Genomic DNA, 24,650 nt, shown 5'->3' with positions numbered 1-24,650 from the left:
CTTTCACTCTAGTGGTAGCATGAGACGGAGTCTACAACCCACACAAGTGGCTCAGGTAGTGCAGCTCATCCAGGATGGCACATCAATGCGAGCTGTGGCAAGAAGGTTTGCTGTGTCTGTCAGCGTAGTGTCCAGAGCATGGAGGCGCTACCAGGAGACAGGCCACCAGGAGACAGGCCAGTACATCAGGAGACGTGGAGGAGGCCGTAGGAGGGCAACAACCCAGCAGCAGGACCGCTACCTCCGCCTTTGTGCAGGAGGAGCACTGCCAGAGCCCTACAAAATGACCTCCAGCAGGCCACAAATGTGCATGTGTCTGCTCAAACGGTCAGAAACAGACTCCATGAGGGTGGTATGAGGGCCCGACGTCCACAGGTGGGGGTTGTGCTTACAGCCCAACACCGTGCAGGACGTTTGGCATTTGCCAGAGAACACCAAGATTGGCAAATTCGCCACTGGCGCCCTGTGCTCTTCACAGATGAAAGCAGGTTCACACTGAGCATGTGACAGACGTGACAGAGTCTGGAGACGACGTGGAGGACGTTCTGCTGCCTGCAACATCCTCCAGCATGACCGGTTTGGCGTGGGTCAGTCATGGTGTGGGGTGGCATTTCTTTGGGGGGCCGCACAGCCCTCCATGTGCTCGCCAGAGGTAGCCTGACTGCCATTAGGTACCGAGATGAGATCCTCAGACCCCTTGTGAGACCATATGCTGGTGCGGTTGGCCCTGGGTTCCTCCTAATGCAAGACAATGCTAGACCTCATGTGGCTGGAGTGTGTCAGCAGTTCCTGCAAGAGGAAGGCATTGATGCTATGGACTGGCCCGCCCGTTCCACAGACCTGAATCCAATTGAGTACATCTGGGACATCATGTCTCGCTCCATCCACCAACGCCACGTTGCACCACAGACTGTCCTGTAGTTGGCGGATGCTTTAGTCCAGGTCTGGGAGGAGATCCCTCAGGAGACCATCCGCCACATCAGGAGCATGCCCAGGCGTTGTAGGGAGGTCATACAGGCACGTGGAGGCCACACACACTACTGAGCCTCATTTTGACTTGTTTTAAGGACATTACATCAAAGTTGGATCAGCCTGTAGTGTGGTTTTCCACTTTAATTTTGTGTGACTCCAACTCCAGACCTCCATGGGTTGATAAATTTAATTTCCATTGATAATGTGTGTGATTTTGTTGTCAGCACATTCAACTATGTAAAGAAAAAAGTATTTAAGAATATTTCATTCATTCAGATCTAGGATGTGTTATTTTAGTGTTCCCTTCCCTATATATATATATATACACACACACACATACACACATTTTGCAAACATACCAATATTCCAAACTTGGCACACGACAGCATTTTCTTTATCTAAAAGGCATCCATTGAAATGATATTCTTAACAAGATTAACATAATTTCACCAGTTGCTACAACAAAAATGAATAGATGGACAATTATTTGCGCCTGGAGGGTTTCTAGGTGATGATAAATGGGAAACTTGCTGTGAATAATAGATTTATACACTGTCCAGCTGACCAACGCATGTGTAGGGTACGGTTTCAGATCTGTTTCGCCTCTTTCCATGGAGTTCTGGAAAAATTAAAACTATTCTCAGCCTGAATTAATGATTTAATTGAGGTAAAAAAAATAAAAAAAAGTCAATATGAGTGGCTAAGCATGCCATTCTATAGGGAAGAATAGGCTCCTTTAATTGGTTGAGTGAATCGCCCTTGTATTTTTGATTATGTGGAGTAGCCCACAAATGCCCCTAGAGGCCCTCAATTTCTCATGACAGGTAGGCAGGCCTACTCTATTTCATTCAGTGAGTGAATAGGGAACATACAGTATTTCAACACCCTTTGTGGCATTTACCAAATTGATTTTAGATTAAATGTCATTATGTACAATTCTAACAATGTGGCATGGTTCTTTGTTATGTGGATACAATGTTTATTGAAGGCAAGACCTCAGAGCTTGGCTACTGTCTGATATGACCTATTGAATGGACATGGTCATTGCTTGTTTACCACATTCATCTCATCTTACCCATACATCTCATGTCCCACCTTCATTTACATCTTACCCATACATCTCATGTCCCACCTTCATTTACATCTTACCCATACATCTCATGTCCCACCTTCATTTACATCTTACCCATACATCTCATGTCCCACCTTCATTTTCATCTACATTTCTATGATGCCCTCTGCTGACAATTTGAAGGCATAGCAAAGAACAAAAATGGTTTGGATAAAAACTGCAATTCATCCATCCCAGATGATCCTGCTCAATAAAAACTGGCTATAAAATGTTGAAATAATGCCTTTAACAAAACAATAATGAGTTGAAGATGAACTCCTTTTCCATGAGAAAGGAATATTTTGATACGAGTGTGAACGAAAGACTGATTGCTACATCAACTACTAGAAAACCATGAACACCAAATACCAAAAAAGAAACGTGACAAACTGCAAACTTAGTTTTTTTTCTCTTTTTTTATTTCCATGTTACTAGTTATTTAAAAATAAAAAATAAAATACTGGAAAGGAAACCTTGGCAACGGCAGCCTCGTTGGCACACGGTGGACGGGTAAACAACGCGGATGCCTGTCACAACTTAACCCCACTGGCCGAGCCTCCAATCAGGCTACATTGTTATAAACACGAGGCTGGGATAGGGGCCTTTGGTCCATTTGGGAACCCTGCTCCCCATCCCAGTCTCAAACATGGCAAGGTATCTTTAAGTACATTTTTTCCAAAAGTGAATACAAAGCATCCCATACAGAACTGAGATCGATCTCATCGCACACGGTTCAGTGGCACGCCATATGATATTGGCCAACGTGGTTAATTAATTTGTTTTTTCTTGTTCGAACATGGGAGGAATGCATTGAGTCGGGCGGAAGAGCAGATTTCACCTGCCAAAGTGTGTCAATGGTCGGTAGACAATAGGAGTGGGAGATGGAGAGTGTAAGAAAAGAGCTGGATTTCAATGTGGTCCCATCGTGGAAGAGGTACTGTAATGTAGAATCAAAGACCATGAGGGACAAGGATGAAAGGGAAGAGGAAAACAGCCCAGCCTCTACTCTAAAATAACACATCTTTAGCTTCCAGACTTAAAACTATAGACAGAAAAACAGAGCAAATTTAGTTCAGGTGGGACCATGAAACAAGAGCTTATGGGTAAAAGCAGACAGTCATGTCTGTTTGGAAAAAAGGAAAGCATTTCATGAAAATATTTCAAGCTACTAGAACCAAATGGGTGTCCACAACTTGTATTTTTTGTATGAAAGGACAATTTGGGGGAGGTATTTAAACTCTATTTTTATGTCAGATTAATAATGTTAACACAATTTGAGTGTTTCCCCAGTTGAGGGAAAACAGCAATTTCAATAACCTACTGGGTGTATGTTTGTAAGATTGAGAGAGTTCCCATTCATCCCATTCACACGGCGTCACGATTGGCATCCTTTCAGTCAGCTGTTAAAAAAATAACCATGTGCTTTCAAGAAAGCTATTAAAATGTGTTCTTGTCAAAACAGTATTTCAATATTAGAAAAGGTCCTTTATCTCTTACCATAAATTTCTACTCTTGAAATTTACGAAAAATGACTAGAAAATAGATCAACCAATGAACAGAAATCAAGTAACTTTTCTCTGTGAAATGGAAGTGAGGAGCAGGCTTGATGGCAGGAGGAGAGAAGAAACAGAAGGGAAGGTAAGAGGTCAAGAAGAGGAGTGTGGGTGGGGAATGGTGGCAAATTGAGATTACTTTTGTTAGATTATCTTTAAAAATGAACTGGATATTTCCCTCTCGGTTGGGACCCCCTTTTGTTCTGTTCAAAATGTTGGACACCTATGATGGAGGTGTGTGTGGGGGGCGGGGGAACACTGGCCTTGGTCTGATGTTGAAGAGAGGGGAAGAGAAAAGAACAAACCAAAACTTCCTTTGCCGTTGTGACCTCCCTCAACCAATTCCCCCTCCCACACACCCTATCCGGACTGAACCTCCGGCTCAAGATGATAAAGTGGAGTCTTTCTGTGTTTGCTGTGCTTGTGGCCGTTGCACTGACTTCTGGCTCTCCACATCTCTAAAATGTTTCTCCACCTGCAGGGGACAAGACCAGTAAAGTTTTATCCTCAATCAACTTTCTGGTACTGCCATTCCTGTATTCCTTTCAATAGTGAATGAATGGTGGGAAGGCATACTCACTATTTTGCGTACGTGACTTAAAGCACTACCCTCTTTGCCTTTGCAGTTCTCCACCTGGTAAGGTGGGGATATGACCACGTCGTCCATCACCATGATGTTCTTCTCCTGCCATTTGCAGTCTTTGATGCTACAGAGAGATGGAGAATGTTTTTGAAAAAAAGCACCCAGTAGCTTCCTTCAGTCAGGGTACTGAGGTTAAAGGTTTCAGGTCACACATTTAGACAGATGACTCCATGCAGCAGGTATCGGATGGTGGACAGGTGCATATCGAACAGCAACAACACTGAAGAAAATTTACAAATAAATTAAACAAAAGAACATTACAGAATTAACAGCTTATATCAGAAATTGGTCAATCAGTGTTGGTACTGTAAGACTTACGGTCATAGGTCACTCACTGTAGTCTAGGCCAAATCAGGGATCAACACTACAATCGCATTACAACCAAGAGGTATAATGGAATGCATACGATTTGATATGGTTTAAAACAAAACAAAGACTGGCATTCAAACTGGTCAATTAATCAGTGAAGGCAATTTCAACATCCAACGAGACTATTTAAATGCATTAGGTAGCACATTTTCTTTAAAACAGCCTTTCCTGGCCACTGGGGACCGTCAAAGTAAGTAAATAACGGGGTTTCTATAGATGGAGGCAGCAGAGCCACAGTATTAGAGACAGGAGACAATACTCACGTTTTATGTATAGTCTGGAATAGCTGTTGGCCCTCCACAGAGACTCCAGCACTAATTGCATATGCTTGGGATAACTTGTCTTCCTTTTCCGACCGTGCTCTGTTGGCAAGCTGCAGGCGTGTTGGAAAAGGAGAACCAAAACGTTAGAGCTGTTTACAACGGAGAACCCCAAAAGCCCTTGGAAGTTAAGGTATGTAAAAGGAAAAAGTTGTGTTTGGCATTGAAAGGAACTAAGGAATTTCTGTCCGTTAGCAATACAAATAATTAGAAACTGCTCACTGATAATTTTAGTCAAATGTGGAACAGGTGGGTTTTGTTTGATGCCGACCAACGTTGAATGATATGGTGATGGAACATTTCAGGATTTTTTGGGGCAAGACAATTGCCATTCATTCTTTAAATATGCAAACAATTCATTCAGGTTAACCATATGGCTCCAATCAACATGTGAAAGCACCCAAAATTATACAATTCGTTGACTGTGTTGGGACAAAACAAATGAGTCTTTAGTCTGACTGAACCACAATTAGCTGAATCAAGTGAGTTAGTGCAGGACTTAGTGCAGGACGTATTGCTAAAGCTAATGACAAAATGACCAGATGTCTGATGATTCGTCACTACTTGGTATGAGAAGGTGTCAAAGAGGGTGTGAGGAGTGGTGATTGGCTGGTCTTACCTTGCTGACATTCAGAGATGCTAGTGGAGGAGGAGTTTCAGTGCGGTCATTAATAATGTCCACCTCAGACACGTAGGCTAAGTTAATCAGAACCACGTCGCTGACGTTTGCCTTTCCACTGGAGGGGGCGCATTCTGAAAGGTCAGTGGGTCAAGGCAAATAGGCTGTACCACACATTCAGAATGGAGGTCAAATTAGCAGCAGTTAGCATTAGAACTAAATATACATGCAGGACTTGTATGTGAGGGAAACAATGGATCAGCTGGAATCATAATTCTATCACTTCTTCCACAAAACATTAGGCTATGCCAGACCTGAGGTAAATCACCAAAATGTTTATGTTATTGAGCTTAGGGAGAAGTCAGAACACACATTCTAAATGGCATACTGCAGCTAGTCACAATAGTGCAATTTAGTCACTCAATAGTGAACCGCTGACCAAATAGGCCTAATAAGTGAGCACAACATATGCTGCTCTAATAGAACACAAAATCAAAGCACAGCACCAATCCAACTTCGCCAGGTGCTGGAGATCCCCTGATGGAACATCTTCCTCTTTTTCACCCCCCCACCCCCTCTATTCTGCCATTCAAGTTCAACAGCCTCCACACAACAGAACATCCTGGGATCATGCTTCCCCATAACCTAGGAAACATGTCCAGGGTTCACCACGGCACTCCAGGAACAGCCTCTTGCCCAAGAAACCATGCAGACGGTTACAACCCAGAACAGAGGTCCTAAACATAGGCTAAGCTTAGGACTTAGCAGTCAAACAAACCACCAGCAACTAAACAAAATTAATAGCCCACTCAGAACTTCTCAAAGGAGATGTTAAGAAGCAAGCATTTCACAGTTAGTCTACACCTGTTTACAAAGCATGTGACAAATACAACATTTGATTTGAAGACAGCATGAGGTGTATGCACTCCACCAGCAGGTCCTCTTTCAACTCCACTAACTTAAGTGAGGGGACAAAGAGTCCAATGCATTGTTTGTAAGGGAGGAGGTTGGGTACAAACGAGCCACAATTCATCATGTGGATATCAGAAATACCGTGGAGCGAAAGATGGCAAATAGCCTACTAGACGGATACAAAATTGGCATACAAAGCACAACTGCCAAGATTAGCCTTCACGAACACACAACTGTGTTAAGAAAGCTCAAAGGATACTATCTAGTAGCAGCCTGCTCACTGCCCTTGAGACCCGGTTTATCGTCTGGTGACAGACAATTCACAGAATCAGTCTGTGACCTCATGCAACAACAGAAGGAAGCACAGAACTTGCCCTTCAACTGATTTCCCGAAAACACCCTCAAACCTGTGCTTCCATAAGCAAAATACCTCAAGTGAATAGGCCTACATGATACACATCTTGAAGAGTGACTTGTCCCCTTTGACCTGGGCCTTGGCATTGGCAAAACACCCTCTATGCACCTCAACATCCACAAAAAAGTAGACTAGATTTAACAACCGTAACATTGTAGATCTGTACTCCAGGCTAGTCAAACTGACATTGATAAAATGCCTCTAATTTAATAAGATCAAATGAGGAAAGTCTGAGGATTCTGAGGCAGTACTACCTTCCAGCCAGGTAATGGAGACCTGTTTGACATCCACCGGAACGTGAAGGTATGGAATGCACACTGTTGAAATCCACAATGCTGATGCAGTGTGATAACAGCTGACTGACAGACACATACATCACATTCTTTCCCCTGGCTGTGGCTGCAGTTGTTCCACTACCACAGAGTTGTCTGACTCTGGGCCTTTCTGTCCTATACCAGGCAGAGGGGAAAGATTGGCCAGCACAACCAGGCAAACAGAATTCTTAGTGCTCTGCAATGTATGTCTGTGTGAGCAAATAGTCCAAATCAAATGGCTTACTTCGAGTTCTGCAGCACTTTTCATGACTGTCTATTTCTCTAAGCAGTGCTCCGTGCAGGCCTGAAAAGGAATTTAGCTGGGCTAAAAGCACAAGTTAGTGTGCAAGAGATGAGGTATTATACACAACTTCACCCAACCTATATTGTATGAGGTATTCTCCAAATGTTGCCTGTAAAACATTGACATCCCTCATGACTAAGTTTGTTTTACTCACTGCTTTAGCACACTCCTCCAAACCTGATGTCCTTGCTCTGTCTGAATCCTGGCTTAGGAAGGCCACCAACATTTGAGATTTCCATCCCCAACTACAACATCTTCCATCAAGATATAACTGCCAAAGGAGGAGTTGCAATCTACTGCCTCATTGCCTGCATCCGCTATGGGTCCGCTGTCAAATGACCACCCCTCATCACTGTCAAATGCTCCCTTAAACACTTCTGTGAACAGGCCTTTCTAATCGACCTGGACCTATCCTTGAAGGATATTGACACCCTGGTCGTTCTTTAAAAGTAATTTCCTCACAATCTTAAATAAGCATACCCCTTTCAAAAAATGTAGAACTAAGAACAGATATATAGCCCTTGGTTCACTCCAGACCTGACTGCCCTCGACCAGCACAAAAACATCCTGAGGCGGACTGCACTAGCATCGAATAGTCCCCGCGATATGCAACTTTTCAGGGAAGTCAGGAACCAATACACGCAGTCAGTCAGGAAAGCAAAGGCTAGCTTATTCAAACAGAAATTTGCATCCTGTAACTAACTCCAAAAAGTTTTGGGACACTAAAGTCCATGGAGAATAAGAGCACCTCCTCCCAGCTGCCCACTGAACTGAAGCTAGGAAACACTGATAAATCCACACTAATCGATAATTTCAATAAGCATCCCTACGGCTACCCCAACCAACAGCTCTGCACCCCCCGCAGCTACATGCCCAAGCCTCTCCAGCTTCTCCTTCACCCAAACCCCGATAGATGTTCTGTAAGAGCTGCAAAACCTGGACCCTTACAAATCAGCTGGGCTCGACCCTCTCTAAAATTCTGACGCCATTGTTGCAATCCCTATTACCAGTCTGTTCAACCTTTCGTATCGTCCGAGATCCCTAAAGATTGGAAAGCTGCCGCGGTCATCCCACTCTTCAAAGGGGGTGACACTCTGGACCCAAACTGTTACAGACCTATATCCATCCTGCCCTGCCTTTCTAAAGTCTTTGAAAGCCTAGTTAATAAAAAGATCACTGACCATTTCGAATCCCACCGTACCTTCTCCGCTGTGCAATCCGGTTTCCGAGCTGGTCACAGGTGCACCTCAGCCACGCTCAAGGTATTAAACGATATAACCGCCATTGATAAAAGACAGTACTGTGCAGACGTCTTTATCGACCTGGCCAAGGCTTTCAACTCTGTCAATCACCACATTCTTATTGGCAGACTCAACAGCCTTGGTTTCTCAAATGACTGCCTCGCCAGGTTCACCAACTACTTCTCATATAGAGTTCAGTGTGTCAAATCGGAGGGCCTGTTGTCCGGACCTCTGGCAGTCTATGGGGGTGCTACAGGGTTAAATTCTCAGGCCGACTCTCTTCTCTGTATACATCAATGTCGTCGCTCTTGCTGCTGGTGATTCTTTGATCCACCTCTACGCAGACACCATTCTGTGTACTTCTGGCCCTTCTTTGGACACTTCTCTAGGATAGGGGGCAGCATTTGGAATTTTGGATGAAAAGCATGCCCAAATTCAACTGCCTGCTACTCATCCCCAGAAGATAAGATATGAATATTATTAGTAGATTTGGATAGAAAACACTGAAGTCTCTAAAACTGTTTGAATCATGTCTGAGCATAACAGAACTTATGTAGCAGGCGAAACCCAGAGGACAAACCATTCAGATTTTTTTGTTTTTTCAGGTCACTCTTTTCAATGGGTTCATTGGGAATCAAGATTTCTAAGGGACTTGCTTGCAGTTAAATTGGTTGAGGTTATTCCTTTGTGTAATGAAGTACGGCCATCTTGAACGGGGGTCACTTCTTGTGTACTGTTTGATAGAGGCGCATGACCAGAAAGCATGCTTCAGTTTGTTTTCTTCCTGTATTGAACACAGATCATCCCGTCTTCAATTTGATCAATTATTTACTTTAAAAAATACCTATAGTTGTATGAAATGTTTTGACAAAGTTTACAGGTAACTTTTGGGCAAGTTGGAACCGGTTTTTCTGGCTCAAACGCGCCAAATAAATTGACATTTTGGATATATATGGACGGAATTAATCGAACAAAAAGGACCATTTGTGATGTTTGAGTGACAACAGAAGAAGCTCGTCAAAGGCATGATTTATATTTTTATTTCTGCGTGTTGTGTCGCGCCTGCAGGGTTGAAATATGTTTTCTCCCTTTTGTTTATGGAGGTGCTATCCTCAGATAATAGCATCGTTTGCTTTCGCCGAAAAGCCTTTTTGAAATTTGCCATGTTGGCTGGATTCACAACCCGCGTAGCTTTAATTTGGTATCTTACGTGTGATTTCATGAAAGTTTGATTTTTATAGGAATTTATTTGAATTTGGCACTCTGCATTTTCTCTGGCTTTTGGCCAAGTTTTTGGGATAGTGTCCCACATATCCCAGAGAGGTTTTAACAAACCTCCAGACGAGCTTCAATGCCATACAACTCTTCTTCCGTAAGGAAGTAAAACTAAATGCATGCTCTTCAACCAATCACTGCCCGCCTGTCCAGCATCACTACTCTGGATGGTTCTGACTTAGAATATGTCGACAACTACAAATACCTAGGTGTCTGGCTAGACTGTAAACTCTTTCCAGACTCACATTAAGCATCTCCAATCCAAAATTAAATCTAAAATTGGCTTCCTATTTCACAACAAAGCATCCTTCACTCATGCTGCCAAACATACCCTCATAAAACTGACCATCCTACCGATCCTTGACTTCGGCGATGTAATTTATAAAATAGCCTCCAACACTCTACTCAAAAAATTGGATGCAGTCGATCACAGTGCCATCCGTTTTGTCAGCAAAGCCCCATATACCACCCACAACACTGCGACCTGTATGCGCTCGTCGGCTGGCCCTTGCTACATATTCGTCGCCAGACCCACTGGCTCCAGGTCATCGATACGTCTTTGCTAGGTAAAGCCCAGCCTTACCTCAGCTCACTGGTCACCATAGCAGCACCCACCCGTAGCACACGCTCCAGCAGGTATATCTCACTGGTCATCCCCAAAGCCAACACCTGTTTGGCCGCCTTTCCATCCAGTTCTCTGCTGCCAATGACTGGAACAAATTGCAAAAATAGCTGAAGTTGGAGACTTCTCTCCCTCACTAACTTTAAACATCAGCTTTCTGAGCAGCTAACCGATCGCTGCAGCTGTACACAGCCCATCTGTAAATAGCCAAGCCCATCTACCTACCTCATCCCCATATTGTTTTTATTTACTTTTCTGCTCTTTTACACACCAGTACTTCTACATCATCTACACATCTATCACTCCAGTGTTAATTTTCTAAATTGTAATTACTTCGCCACTATGACCTATTTATTGCCTTACCTCACGCAATTTGCCCACTGTATATATACTTTTTTTTCTATTGTGTTACTGACTGTACATTTGTTTATTCCATGTGTAACTCTGTGTCATACTGCTTTGCTTTATCTTGGCCAGGTCGCAGTTGTAAATGAGAACTTAAATGAAATAAAAGGTGAAATGTTATATACATATACATACATACACACATATATATTATACATACACATATATATTATACATACACATATATATTACACATATATATTATATATTACACATATATATTATACATACACATATATATTATACACATATTATACACATATTATACACATATATATTTTTAAAGGTTATAAAATACAAGTCTGCACATTCACATAACATATTTCACATCTTCCAATATAGCTACAGCTATGAACATGCATTTAGCTAACGTTAATGTATTTCTCAAGTCCGCTACAAAACACTTTACATGGGTCAAGGTACTTGGGTAGGCAGTTACTACCTCACTACTAGCTAACGTTAGCTTGAGTAGTTAACCCAATAACTGGACAGTCACTCCTCTCTAAACTGTCACCGGTGAATCCTTGCGTGTCAGTTTCGACAATGTAAGCTAACTTGGGGTGGGTAGCTAGCTACATCATTACATGACTAGCCATCAATAATGTTCTTTAAATAACCATTGTTTTAGAGCATAAGACAATTCTAAGTGTGATCTGCTAGTTAGCTCTTTTTCTAGCTGCATGCTAACTGTTACTAAGAATTTGCCAGGCATAACGCCCCTTGGAGCTGCCAGATAGTGATCCATACAAGGACTGACTGTGCTATCGCTGACCACAATAGCTTGTGTTAGCAAGTTAGCTAGCATTATGGCACAATACCATGCTAACTTCGATAGCTAGCTGGCTAACAACAAACATTAACTCAAGATCATACAGATTCTAAACTTACCATACCTGACATGAAATAGAGAGAGTAACAAGGTTTAAAGTAACTGAACGGAACAGTTAAATCGTGTGGTTAGCTACGTTTTGATCAAGAGTAAGCTAGTAAGCTCCCTAGCTAGTCTCTTGACTACGCTTGCGCGGATCTCAATTTGGCAAGAGCGACCCGTTACCCCCAGGCCCCTTGCAGCCTGGAAGACCACCGATTTAGTGACAACGGAAAATTGTAAAAAGGATACTCAAAGTCAACATCTTGGACTGATAGTCAAAGGCAACGACCTCTCCTTGCAATTGCTGCCCCAAGCAGGTGAGGCAGGAGACATGGCTGCCGACACTGAAATACTCCCCCGGTCCAGGAGCCGCCATCTTCTCCGCCAGGAAACTGGAGCGCCAGATTTACGTAAATATACGCCGTGGCGTCACTGACTATCGATAGGGAATGTTGATGGACGTGTCATAGATCATTAATCAGTCATGAGGTGAAGAATTAGACCGCCCATGGAAGTGTGATCAGAGTTTAACTGCTCTGGACCTTTAATTGTCCAGATCTCGTAATGTTTTATTAGAAGTCCTTCTCGCCACAACTAAAGTCATACATTTTATCCTTGTCAAATAAATTAATGTCAGACTTGCTAACTGGTTGAACCCGGCACGTGTATAACTGCAACCAGTTAACAAGTCCGACTACTAGCTCATGAACAGCGGCAATTGTACTTCAAGATGTTGCAATATTGCATAAAAACATTTCGTTAATTCACTCACACTTTTTGGAGACTGAATTTGAGTGTTGCTTTGACCATACACATCCCTCATCACTAGCACAAGAGTAAAACATCCAAGCAGTTGGCATTTCACATTCATCTTAATTTCCACCATAAATGGGTACGTGGAGTGGACAGTCCTAAGGATATGCTTTTGACTTGCCTGTTACAAGCCCGATTACCGACTGGGCACTGTCCCTGCAGCCCCCCCCCCCCCCCCCCCCCAGGTCAGGGCCCCACCATCCCACAACCGACACTGTAAATGAAATATGTTTACTCCTCTTTGTATTGGAGCAGTGAATCGCTTTATTGAGTTTCAGACAATTAACAGGCCCACTTTAAAAAATATTTACTCAAATAGGATGTCACAACATTACAATGAGTAATAAAAAAGGGCTTTAAAATTTACACAAAACCTGAAATAAAACAGTAATCAGACTCAACATTCCCTTTAAGATCCTTGCTAACCCACAAGGTGGCGTTGTGCACAATGCAACTCATGAAAAAAATTCTTGGGGACAGCGATTTTCATCCATAATAGTCACAGTAATAGATTGTTCAAATAGCGTGTATTGCACATGTGTACACATATATGCACTTATACACGTGAGTAGCAATTAGTATAAACACATTTGTATTGTCGCAACAGGAAAGCATTTGAAAGAACATGAAATTAAGGAATGTGCTTTGATCAATTCAAAACGTCTGCATTAGTTATGACCAGAAGAGAGAAAGAATATATTTAAAATATAAGGTAAAAGACGGTCACATATTCAAACATCCAACCACAGAAAGTGGCGATTGAAACACCAGCGCAGTGGAAGGACAATGTAAGAGACACACTTCTCTTTCCAAAGTCAAAAAATATACAATTACTCTTTGAACCTTGACGATCATAGGTCACTACATATACACAACGTATGAAATATCAATAAATATACATTATTTACTGAATAGCAAAATAGTGTGGCAGCAACAATAAAGCTATCTTCAATGGTGGATAAGTCGATATAATTTACAAACTTGGATGTCTTCCAGTATCTGTTTAGACAGAACATATTTGCATGGTTGCCACTTGTAGTAGTTGTTTTGTCTAAGGCAACACACAAAAACATTCCTTTATTCTGAGTAGACTTTCTTGATTTGAGTGTTGTTTTTTTTGCTGCACCTCCAATATACCTACAGGAAAAAAGCTCTGACCTCCCAAAACACACATCAGTTCAATTAAAGAAAAAGGGTAATTCTGTCATGCCATCTCACCCACAGGACAGCCCAATAACCCTTATATATGCCATACAAGGTGGAGGTACAAAACTGTGCACCAAATCTCAAATGGTCAATGATCTACATCAAAACATAAAACAAGGTCACAGTAGTCACATGTACTGCAAGCACCCCCCACAACATAGCCACATGTAAAAGGAAGTAGGAACTACTGTGTACATTACATATGTGAGTACAGTGGCATCCACCAACAATTTTGCAAGTGTAGAGTGTTTCAATTCCTACCCTGGTGACATGATTGTGACAACACCGAGATTAGAGTTCGTTCAAATGGCGAATGCCTGTTTTTTCTGTGACATCAGGTCACATGTGCTCCGTCTGGGAAGTAGTACCACTGGAGAACAACACAAAGAGCAAACCATGGTCGGTATGACAACAGGAGCTATGACGTTAAAGGGGTAGTTCACTCACCATTCAAAGTTTCAGACCTCGAAGGTGCTCCAATGTCAACATGATTCCAAGTCCAAGTAGCTCCAGCTGTAACGTGCATTTGGAAAGTAATTAGACGGCGTCACCTTTTCCATATTTTGTTACGTTACAGCCTTATTATAAAATTGATTAAATAGTCCCCCCCCCTCAATCTACACGCAATACCCCATAATGACAAAGCAAAAACAGATTCTTAGATTATACATAAAAAATAAAAAAACGTAAATCACATTTACATAAGTATTCAGTCCCTTTACTCAGTACTTTATTGAAGCAACTTTGGCAGCAATTACAGTCTTGAGTATTATTGGGTATGACGGTACAAGCGTGGCACACCTGTATTTGGGGAGTTTCTCCCATTCTTCTCGGCAGAGCCTCAAGCTCTGACAGGATGGATGGGGAGCGTCGCTGCACAGCTATTTTAAGGTCTCTCCAGATGTTCGATCGGGTTCAAATCCAGGCTCTGGCTGGGCCACTCAAGGACATTCATGGACTTGTCCCAAAGCCCCTCCTGCATTGTCTTAGCTCTGTGCGTGGAAGGTGAACCTTCACCCCAGCCTGACGTCCAGTGCACTCTGGAGCAGGTTTTCATCAAGGATCTCTGTACTTTGTTCTGTTCATCTTTCCCTCGATCCCGACTAGTCTCCCAGTCCCTGCCACTAAAAAACATCCCCATAGCATGATGCTGCCACCACCACGCTTCACCGTAGGGATGTTGCCAGGTTTCCTCCAGACATGATGCTTGGCATTCAGGCCAAATAGTTCAATCTTGGTTTCATCAGACCAGAGAATCTTGTTTCTCATGGTCTGAGAGTCTTTAGGTGCCTTTTGGCAAACTCCAAGTGGGCTGTCATTTGCCTTTTACTGAGGAGTGGCTTCCATCTGACCACTACCATAAAGGCCTGATTGGTGGAGTGCTGCAGATATGGTTGTCCTTCTGGAAGGTTCTCCCATCTCCACAGAGGAACCATCGGTTTCTTGGTCACCTCCCTGACCACGGCCCCTCTCCCCCAATTGCTCAGTCTGGCTGTGCGGCAAGCTCTAGAAAGAGTCTTGGTGGTTCCAAACTTATTCCACTTAAGAATGATGCAGGCCACTGTGTTCTTGGGGACCTTCAATGCTGAAGAATGTTTTTGGTACCCTTCCCCAGATCTGTGCATCGACACAATCCGGTCTCAGAGCTCTATGGACAATTCCTTCGACCTCATGGCTTGGTGTTTGCTCCGACATACACTGTCAACTGTGGGACCTTATATAGACAGAAGTGTGCCTTTCCAAATCATGTCCAATCAATTGAATTTACCACAGCTGGACTCCAATCAAGTTGTAGAAACATCAAGGATGATCAATGGAAACAGGCTCAATTTCAAGTCTCATAGCAAAAGGTCTGAATACTTATGTAAATAAGGTGCTGCTGTTTTTTTATTTGAGATACATTTGCAAAAATTCTAAAAAGACAAGTTTTTGCTTGGTCATTATGTGGTATTGTGTGTAGATTGGTGGGAATTTGTTTTTTTAAATACATTTTTAGAAGGCTGTAACATAACAAAAAAAAATCAAGGGGTCTGAATACTTCCTGATAGCACTGTATGCTTGAATCCCAAATAAAAATGGGAAAGATTATCTGATTTCAACATTTTAGACAGTGCCAGTGTCCAACTTTCCCATTCATTTGGGATTGGAGCATAACGCTTGATCTACTTGAGATGGACATGGAGTCATATAGACTTCAAATGACAGGGCTGAAAACCTATAATAAAATGTACATGTTGTATTGAACTAGGCTAGCCCTTTGTGTTCCATATGAAGAAGGGTAACTAGTGAGAGAGTTAGGCGTTGACACCCATTTAACGTTCATGAAAACGTCGCCACTGTATAGTTATTACAGTATGTAGATAAGTTCAATATACAGTTGTGTGACAAAGGGACAAGAGTACCTTACGATGGTGAGTGGACAGGTAGAGAATGAAATATATCATTACAGGGGAAAACTAGAAATAACCTATTCCTTAATGATAGTTTACCTCAATAAAGAGGACAGATGCAGAAGACTTGGTCAGTGTTATGTTACATTGTTTGAAATAAAACAAAATGATCAATGTAGACACATTATCTCCTGAGAGTATGCTGGTTAAAAAGAGATTCTCTGGTACTTTTGGATACTTTTTAACCGGTAGTTCTGAAAGTTGTGCCAACGAGCAAAAAGTGTCCCCCAACAATTGTGTATTACGTCACATATGTGCAGATATGTGCACCATGTCATTGATCTCTCTTTCTCTGCTGTAGGTGTACCATGTACATTTCGCTAGCTGACGAGGGGCAGAAGCTCATTGGTTTTACTCAAATTGCTAGGGAGCTGGCCCAAGTGGGGGAAAATAAAGACATTTCCCGCAGCACAGCACCCCCCCAAAAAGTGGCTTTTAAACTAGGGATTGCGTAGCTAATTGAGGTAAGACAGTAATTCTGCTCATAGATTATGCATGCATGAACTACACATTGACACATCCAGCCCAAAGCCGGCGGTTTAAAAAAAATACTTAGTAGTCGCCAAAGTTCCGGAGCATGTCTTTGAGGTGTCGGTTACCATTCCCTAGTAGATATACTTGATTTGTATGAATTCCTCAAGCATGATGATAGATTGGAAAATATATTTTTCAGCGGGATAAAGACATCTTAGTATTTAATTTGTTTGATCATATGTGTCAAGTGCAAACACTTTTCATTGATTGAGAAATATAAATATTGATGACAACACCGGAGACCAGATAACACAGCACCTGGACACTAAGTCAAACAAAGGGTTTATGACAGCTGACAAGTGGGCAACAGTTGAGGGATTGGGGTATTGCAGTGTAAACATCTAAAGTGGTGCTTGCTCATGGTTATTTGCCAAATGAGATCAATCCACATATCACCAAATCACAATTTCTGTTGTCTTTTTTTTGTGTGGAAAAAACAAATGGCACTTAGAAAAAAGGACAAAACATTGATAGCAAATCTAACACGATGTGTGCTTAGGTGGCTTTAACATGAAATGTTTTTTGTTGTTGTTTTTCTTACTCTTCTCAAATGTAATATTCATATCCACATTTGATTAACACTTATTGTCATTATTCGTATACATCTTAGATTTGATTTTTTACAAAATAAAACATTTGTTTACAAAAAAAAAAGTGACCAAGTTCAGTCCTTCCTCTAAATAATTGGAAAAACAATGAGTTCGTTATTGAACCGTCTCAAGTTGAGGGGTTTGCCAGAGCAGAACAGGATGCAGTATTTACAAGTGACAGGAAGTGACATAGCAAAGAAAGTTGGTCGTTGTAGCATTCAAATTTCCTCACAATCATACCGTCAGCCGCATATGTACGGGTCGGGATTGATAAAGGACGCAAAAAAACCTCAGTTGTTAAGGCCACACTGACCTTTGACCTAGAGTATTACACAAACCCAGAAAGAGAGAGGACATAGGATTCTACTCCTATCTCTGCGGAGATAGCTAAAATGGTGCATTCTCTGGAGGAAATTAAGGCATTTTGAAAGAAACAAACAAGCAAACAAATATACAAAACAGACATGAGTGTAACAAGTGTGTGGATTTGTCTTTCTGTCCTGTGTTCTGCTAAGTGGTGGTGTAGTTGGTGTTAACAGGGATATTTAATATAAAGGCACCAAGTTCTTCTAAAAACGTCTTTCTCCAGTCTCATGACCACCACAAGTCTCCCAGTCGCAGCAGCAAGCGTGAGACAAAAATTTATAATCTAAGCATTATTCCACAAAATCCTTCCTCGTCCAATCCATGGGCTTCCATTGCACCAAACGGTAAATTTGATTCTGGGTATGCATGTGTCCTTTTTTGATAGTCCAAACAAAGTAGAATGGTAAAAACCACCTCAAAATGCATTCTGTCCCATACAAAGTGGAGGGAGCTGAGGCTTCTTGAAGAAAAAAAAGAAAAGGCTGTATTGGAGAGATATGTTGTCTCCTTCAGCCAGTAAGTCCCCCTTGGCAGGATCCACAGCTCGACCTCCACAACCACAGCTGATATCGGATACAGTGAAAGGAATATACAGTGTGTAATATATATATATATATATATATTATATACATACATACATACATACACACACACACAAATATACATATCATATGTTTGTGTGCTTCTTTGAACAGATTATTGAATAGACGCACGAGAATACCAAATGACAGACAAAATAGGAACAGAGGTACGCATGCTCTGAAAGGAAGAGCATTATTCATTGATACAACCCCATTGTTGTTCCGCTGTTGGGAACTTAGTGTGTATAATATAATGCGGGTGTGTTTGAGTGTATTTGTGACTGTTGAAATATTTTTGCTGCTTGTTGGCTTTTTCAGTTCTAATGTTCCTGAAAAGTATAAAGTATGACAAGAAATGTACAAAGCTTCTCGGGCCTCATAGCCGAGGTACCCTCCTGGATCCACTGCCTTCTGCTTACAAAAAAAGATTCAAAGAAAAAAGCAAGACACACAGGCTCCTCAAAAGGTCCCGCCTCTTCCTGCTTTTCCACCAATCACGGATATCTGCCGCTGCCCTCTTTAGGTCTGTGTGTTCCCGCCTCTCCTCTCCCACACACACACACACTTTAACAAACTCACCTCAGTGAGTTGGAAAGGGAGGCTAGCACAAGTCCATCATTCCTCAGGAAATGGAAAGAGGTGAGGCGAGAGCTGGAAAGAGGAGAGGATGACAGGAGAAGGCTAGTGCCGAAGGACATGGAGATAAAGGTGTTGCGCTGTCGTGACAACTCCCCGTTTCCTCCTACAAGACAGGCTCCTCTTCCATTGGCTCTTCTGTAGACCTGCAGGTACACCAAATAGGAAACGGCATGACAGACATTAGCCTCTTAGTCATGCCAAAATAAAAGCCCTTACCAAAGAAGGTTGTGCAAAACGTATATGATAAGTCTCAGTGGAACTTAGTCTGATATCTTAAAAACAGCAATTCCAAAACCACATAAAATCACCAAAAGAGTGAATGGTGCAGGTGTTTACCTGCTGGTCTCCGTGGAGACGGTGGAAGCGGCGGCCTGCTCAGTATCCACGGTAAGCGATGCCATGGCGGTGACCGTGTCGGCCTCGTCCTTCTCTCTCCGCTGGGCATCCATTAAGGACTGGCCCACCGTGGGAGCCAACCTTTGGAGAGAGCTCCAGTGTTTACCTGCAGGGAGAGAAAGATAAGGGAGAGAGAGAGTCGTGTCAGTTAAGGGTGACGTGATACACATGACGCAAACACAACTAAGTGCATATGTGCAGGAAAAACACAATGATAATTTTGATTTTAGCGAACTAACTCACTCTGTATCTCGATGACCCTCTCCAGAGAGGCAGCAGCTTTTGGACAGGGCTTCTGTTGCAGGACAACCTGTGGCAGGGGGTCCAACTGACAGAGAGGGTGAGACAGAGTGTGCGAGAGAGAGTGTAGAGGGAGGGAGAGAGATCGACAGATTTGGATGTAAAAACAAAGAATTTCCACTGAACAATTACATCCATCTCTACCAAATGACATGTAGTGTAATTGACATCACGCCACTCTCCCCTCCTATAGCAGATGATGTCATACCTCATCGCCGAGCAGGGCCGCCACGCAGGACTCGGAGGCGTCACAGATGGCCGTGAGGTCGTGACCTCCTTCTAGCGCCAGGACCACACGTCCCCCTGCCAGCTTCATCAGCTGCTTGGTGAGGTGGCTGAAACCTGAGGATGGTTCAACACTGTACTGACCCTGTACTGAGTATAATCTGAGTAAATCATGAATTGATGTAAATAGGAGAGGTCTGCACGGGAATTTTAGTTTTGTGCAGGTTTATGAAGTAAAGACCCCTTATGATAGGAAATAATTGACGTACTTCAATATTCCTATGGAGTCTCTGGCTTTTCTTCTAGTGGTTAAGTACTATTCTACCAGCAGGGGGTAGTAGTGTATATACAATTAGCTGGAGGACCCTCCTATAAAAGCACAAACTATGGAAAAGGCTTGGCAGAAAAACTGACACGTAAAGACGGAGTAATGTTCAACTTACATTTAGCAGTGACGTTGTATCCTCCCAGAGGGGACTGGTGGCCCTCCACGGCATCAAACCCAGCGGACACTAGGACCACGTCAGGGGAGAACTCGTTGGCTATGGGCATCACCACCGTCCTGTTTAACAGACAAGATGGAGAACGACATTTTATTTTCTTACGTTTCCAGACCATCTGCAAGAACTAAGCAGCGTGCTAAATAAGCAGAGCCTGTTCATATGAATGAAAGATCAGTGCCAATGTTGCTGCTTGTTCAGCTAATGACCAACAACCGTCTGTTCACCTGAAGGCAGTCAGGTACTCCACGTCACCCATGGGCGGTTCTACGCCCCCTGTCCAAGCGATGTTTGTGTTGAAGCCAACACCAGGTCCAACCCCCACCTCTTCAGGAGCCCCACTGCCGGGGAAGAAGTTTCCATCGTCGTAGCGATGCATGGAAATGTAAAGTACATTGGGGTCGTTGTAAAAAGCCTGCTGTGTTCCGTTACCATGGTGAATGTCCTGGACACAGAGAATGGATATGTGAATAATAATACATGACCTGCATTGATCACATAACGTATGGTATATATTTTGGTATCATGACACTAGCACAGAAAGGGCATCGCTAACAACATACGACCCCACTCACCCAGTCCACGATGAGGATCTTGCTCACTCCTAGTTTCTGCTGTAGCAGCTTGGCTGTGATGGCCACTGAGTTGAAGAAGCAGAAGCCCCTGCAGACAAAGACAGACACAAAAGATGTCCATTTTTCTTTTATCAGCAGAAACAGGGAGATTGTTGAAGGGCACTGCCCAGTAGCTACTCAAAAGAGACGCTTGTACCAATTATTGTATCAACCATCGCACAGGACACGTCTCTATGGAACTGAAACCAACTCCCTTGAAGCCCCCTAGCCACTCCCCTGGCTCTACCCATGATTCCCTGGGTGTACTCACATGGCAGTGGATTCCTCAGCGTGATGGCCTGGTGGACGCACCACGGCAAAACCGTTCTGAAACGGAGAGGAGAGAGAGAAACAGTTTGTGAGAATGTTGAGTAGGCCTATCCATCATCAAAATCAAGTGATTAAGTGCTTATTGATCAGGGTAGTACAGTGTCCACCCATGAACAAACCCACAGAGTATAGTACATGATTATTACATATTGTTTGTTTTAAATTAAGGTGAAAGGTTGCCCCTGACAACTTTCAATCAAACAGTAGTGGAACGGAGAGGCTGGTAATGTTACCTTCAGTTCCCCGGCGGCCACTTTGAAAGCCAGCTCGATGACGCAGCCAACAGCCATTCTGACAGCGCCCGAGGAGTGCATCTCGTTCCACACAGTGTCACTGTCCACCTGCAGAGGGCAATAGAGAACACACTCATCCCCACCCTGCTACTGTTCTTCTAACATGACACTTCTGTAGGTGATGTAATGCTCAGCTTTGTGCTGCTTATGTTGAATGAATATCCTACAATTAAACTGCATGACTTTCTGATACTGTATTATCGAATCTCTACCTCTAAATAAAATGCAAATGTCACTCCATTATAAATGGATGGATGGATGGAACACTCACCCCAATGCCTCCACAGGGCAACACAGCATACATCTTCTGACTGATTGGACCTTAAGGAGCCAATCAGGGAACACAGATTAGGTTGTAGTTTAAACAAGTTAAACACTATTTAGCTATTTTTCAACATTTTATCACACACATTTTAGCCTTCCAAGCAGGGAGTTCTTTTCCCAAGATGCTCGGGATACAGTGCATTCGGAAAGTATTCAGACACCGACTTTTTCAAAATTTTGTTAAAGCCCAATTCCAAAATGTATTAAAATCTTTTTTTTTCCTTTATCAAGCTACACACAATACCCCCATAATGAATTTTTATTTTATTTTTTTAAACATCACGTTTACATAAGTATTTAAACCCTTTACTTAGTACTTAGTTGAAGCACATTTGTCAACGATTACAGCCTTGAGTATGACACTACAAGCTTGGCACACCTGTATTTGGAGAGTTTCTCCCATTCTTCTCTTCAGATCCTCACAAGCTCTGTCAGGTTGGATGGGGAACGTCGCTGCGCAGCTATTGTCAAGTCTCTCCAGAGATGTTCGATCGATCGGGTTCAAGTTCGGGCTCTGGCTGGGCCACTCAAGGACATTCAGAGACTTGTCCCAAAGTCACTGCGGCGTTATCTTGGTGGTGTGCTTAGGGTCGTTGTCCTGTTGGAAGGTGAACCATCACCCCAGTCTGAGATCCTGAGCAGGTTTTCATCAAATGATCTCTCTGTACTTCACTCCATTCATCCTTCATCATGTGCCTTTTACTGAGGAGTGGCTTCAGTCTGGCCTCGCTACCATAAAGGTCTGATTGGTGGAGTGCTGATTGGACATGTGGCGTGCTGCAAAGATGGTTGTCCTTCTGGAAGTTTCTCCCATCTCCACAGTAGAACTCTGGAGCTCTGTCAGAGTGACCATCGGGTTCTTGGTCACCTCCCTGACCAAGGCCCTTCTTCACCGATTGCTCAGTTTGGCCGGGTGGCCAGCTCTAGAAGAGTCTTGGTGGTTCCAAACTTCTTCCACTTAAGAATGATGCAGGCCACGGTGTTCTTGGGTACCTTCAATGCTGCAGACATTTTTTGGTACCCTTCCCCAGATGTGTGCCTCGACACAATCCTCTCTTGGAGCTTCCTTCGACCTCATATGGCTTGGCTTTTGCTGACATGCACTGTCAAATATGGGACCTTATATAGACAGGTGTGTGCCTTTCCAAATTATGTCCAATCAATTGAATTTACCACAGGTGGACTCTGTCCAAGTTGTAGAAACATCAAGGATGATCAATGGAAACAGGATGCACCTGAGCTCAATTGAGTCTCATAGCAAAGGCTCTGAATACTTATGTAAACAAGATATCTTTTTTTTTATACATTTGCAAACATTTCCTTATGGAGTATTGTGTGTAGATTGATGAAAAGCTTTTAAAATCCATTTTAGAATACAGCTGTAACATAGCATATTGTGGAATAAGTCAAGGGGTCTGAATACTTTCCAAATGCACTGTATAATTGTTTTTTTTTACCATCGATGTCTGCAAGTCCTGTTCTGCTCAGCACCGCACAGAGTGAACTCACTTTGAAGTGTGTGTGTAGTCGACGGCTCAGTCACTGCAGTGCTGTTTTGCAGCTGATCCAGTCATCCCCCCTCCCTCCTCTTCTATGAGTCCCAGCCTAGCTATGAGTCACCCAGACGGGGGTGGACGGGCATCTGGGGCCCTTTCCCCTCGACCAGCAGGTCTAAAAATACCCCCCCTGCGCCTGTCAGGGGAGCTAAGCCTTCAAACAATCCACCTGACTGCGTGTGAGTGTGTGGGTGGATGGAGGGGAGGGGCAGTCACTACTTTCAAGGATGCTTGGGGCAAATCTTGTTTCCACCATTCGAGCAAAATGGCTAGGAAAACACACACACACAAATATATCTGAGGAGTAAAGACATGAAGAGATGAGGTTAGGCACCTAAGAGCTTCTTGCTGTCTAGTTTCTGTCTGTTGAGGGGACTGGTGCCGTACAGCAGGGTGTGGTATTCTGAATGCACAGTCTGAATCTCATCCAACGTGGCCTTCCTCCCCCGAATCCTCTGTACACGGTAAAGGAAAACGCACGTAGCACACAATACATCAATTTCATTCAGGGTTATGTTGTATTGCTAATTGGGAAGTGATTTTTAAAATTAACTTGAATTAATAATGGATAAAGCTCATTCTCATTTCCACAAAAACAGTATTTGAGAACAAGTATTTGATAACCTGCAAAATCGGCAGTGTATCCTACTTAAAGCATGTAGAGGTCTGTAATTTTTATATTAGGAAACTGTAGGAAACTGAAACCGTGAGAGACAGAATCTAAAACAAAACTCCAGAAAACCACATTGTATGATTTTTAGAAATTAATTAGCATTTTATTGCATGACATAAGTATTTGATACATCAGAAAAGCAGAACTTAATATTTGGTACAGAAACCTTTGTTTGCAATTACAAAGATCATACGTTTCCTGTAGTTCTTGACCAGGTTTGCACACACTGCAGCAGGGATCGATTTTGGCCCACTCCTCCATATAGACCTTCTCCAGATCCTTCAGGTTTCGGGGCTGTCGCTGGGCAATACGGA

At 42.9% G+C, this 24,650-nt stretch overlaps 2 protein-coding genes across 8 annotated transcripts in view; both read right to left on the bottom strand.

The window, feature by feature from the left end:
- Positions 1-2,858: 2,858 nt before the first annotated feature.
- On the bottom strand, positions 2,859-12,379 carry LOC139364782 (protein LSM12 homolog A-like). Its single transcript, XM_071101846.1, has 5 exons — positions 12,196-12,379; positions 5,588-5,721; positions 4,912-5,021; positions 4,217-4,343; positions 2,859-4,111 (listed from the first exon to the last, which is right to left on the bottom strand). The coding sequence occupies exons 1-5, from the start codon at positions 12,320-12,322 to the stop codon at positions 4,019-4,021; spliced, it is 591 nt and encodes a 196-aa protein (XP_070957947.1). The 5' UTR covers positions 12,323-12,379; the 3' UTR covers positions 2,859-4,018.
- A 606-nt stretch (positions 12,380-12,985) lies between these two features.
- Positions 12,986-24,650, bottom strand: part of LOC139364780 (histone deacetylase 5) — an 87,545-nt gene continuing 75,880 nt past the window's right edge. For all 7 annotated transcript variants that reach the window (XM_071101845.1, XM_071101844.1, XM_071101843.1 and 4 more), the window contains 11 exons: positions 23,998-24,118; positions 22,055-22,104; positions 21,724-21,831; positions 21,432-21,487; positions 21,122-21,209; positions 20,774-20,991; positions 20,490-20,608; positions 20,030-20,163; positions 19,765-19,849; positions 19,462-19,627; positions 12,986-19,268 (listed from right to left, as the gene is read on the bottom strand). In XM_071101845.1, coding sequence (XP_070957946.1) covers positions 19,229-19,268; positions 19,462-19,627; positions 19,765-19,849; positions 20,030-20,163; positions 20,490-20,608; positions 20,774-20,991; positions 21,122-21,209; positions 21,432-21,487; positions 21,724-21,831; positions 22,055-22,104; positions 23,998-24,118 — 1,185 coding nt within the window. In that variant the 3' untranslated portion in view covers positions 12,986-19,228. The remainder of the gene's footprint in view (positions 19,269-19,461; positions 19,628-19,764; positions 19,850-20,029; positions 20,164-20,489; positions 20,609-20,773; positions 20,992-21,121; positions 21,210-21,431; positions 21,488-21,723; positions 21,832-22,054; positions 22,105-23,997; positions 24,119-24,650) is intronic.

This window comes from Oncorhynchus clarkii, chromosome 13 (assembly GCF_045791955.1).
Source record: "Oncorhynchus clarkii lewisi isolate Uvic-CL-2024 chromosome 13, UVic_Ocla_1.0, whole genome shotgun sequence".
NCBI lineage: Eukaryota > Metazoa > Chordata > Actinopteri > Salmoniformes > Salmonidae > Oncorhynchus > Oncorhynchus clarkii.
Note: the sequence above shows the minus strand (reverse complement) of the source record. Positions and strands in the feature narration are given on the sequence as shown.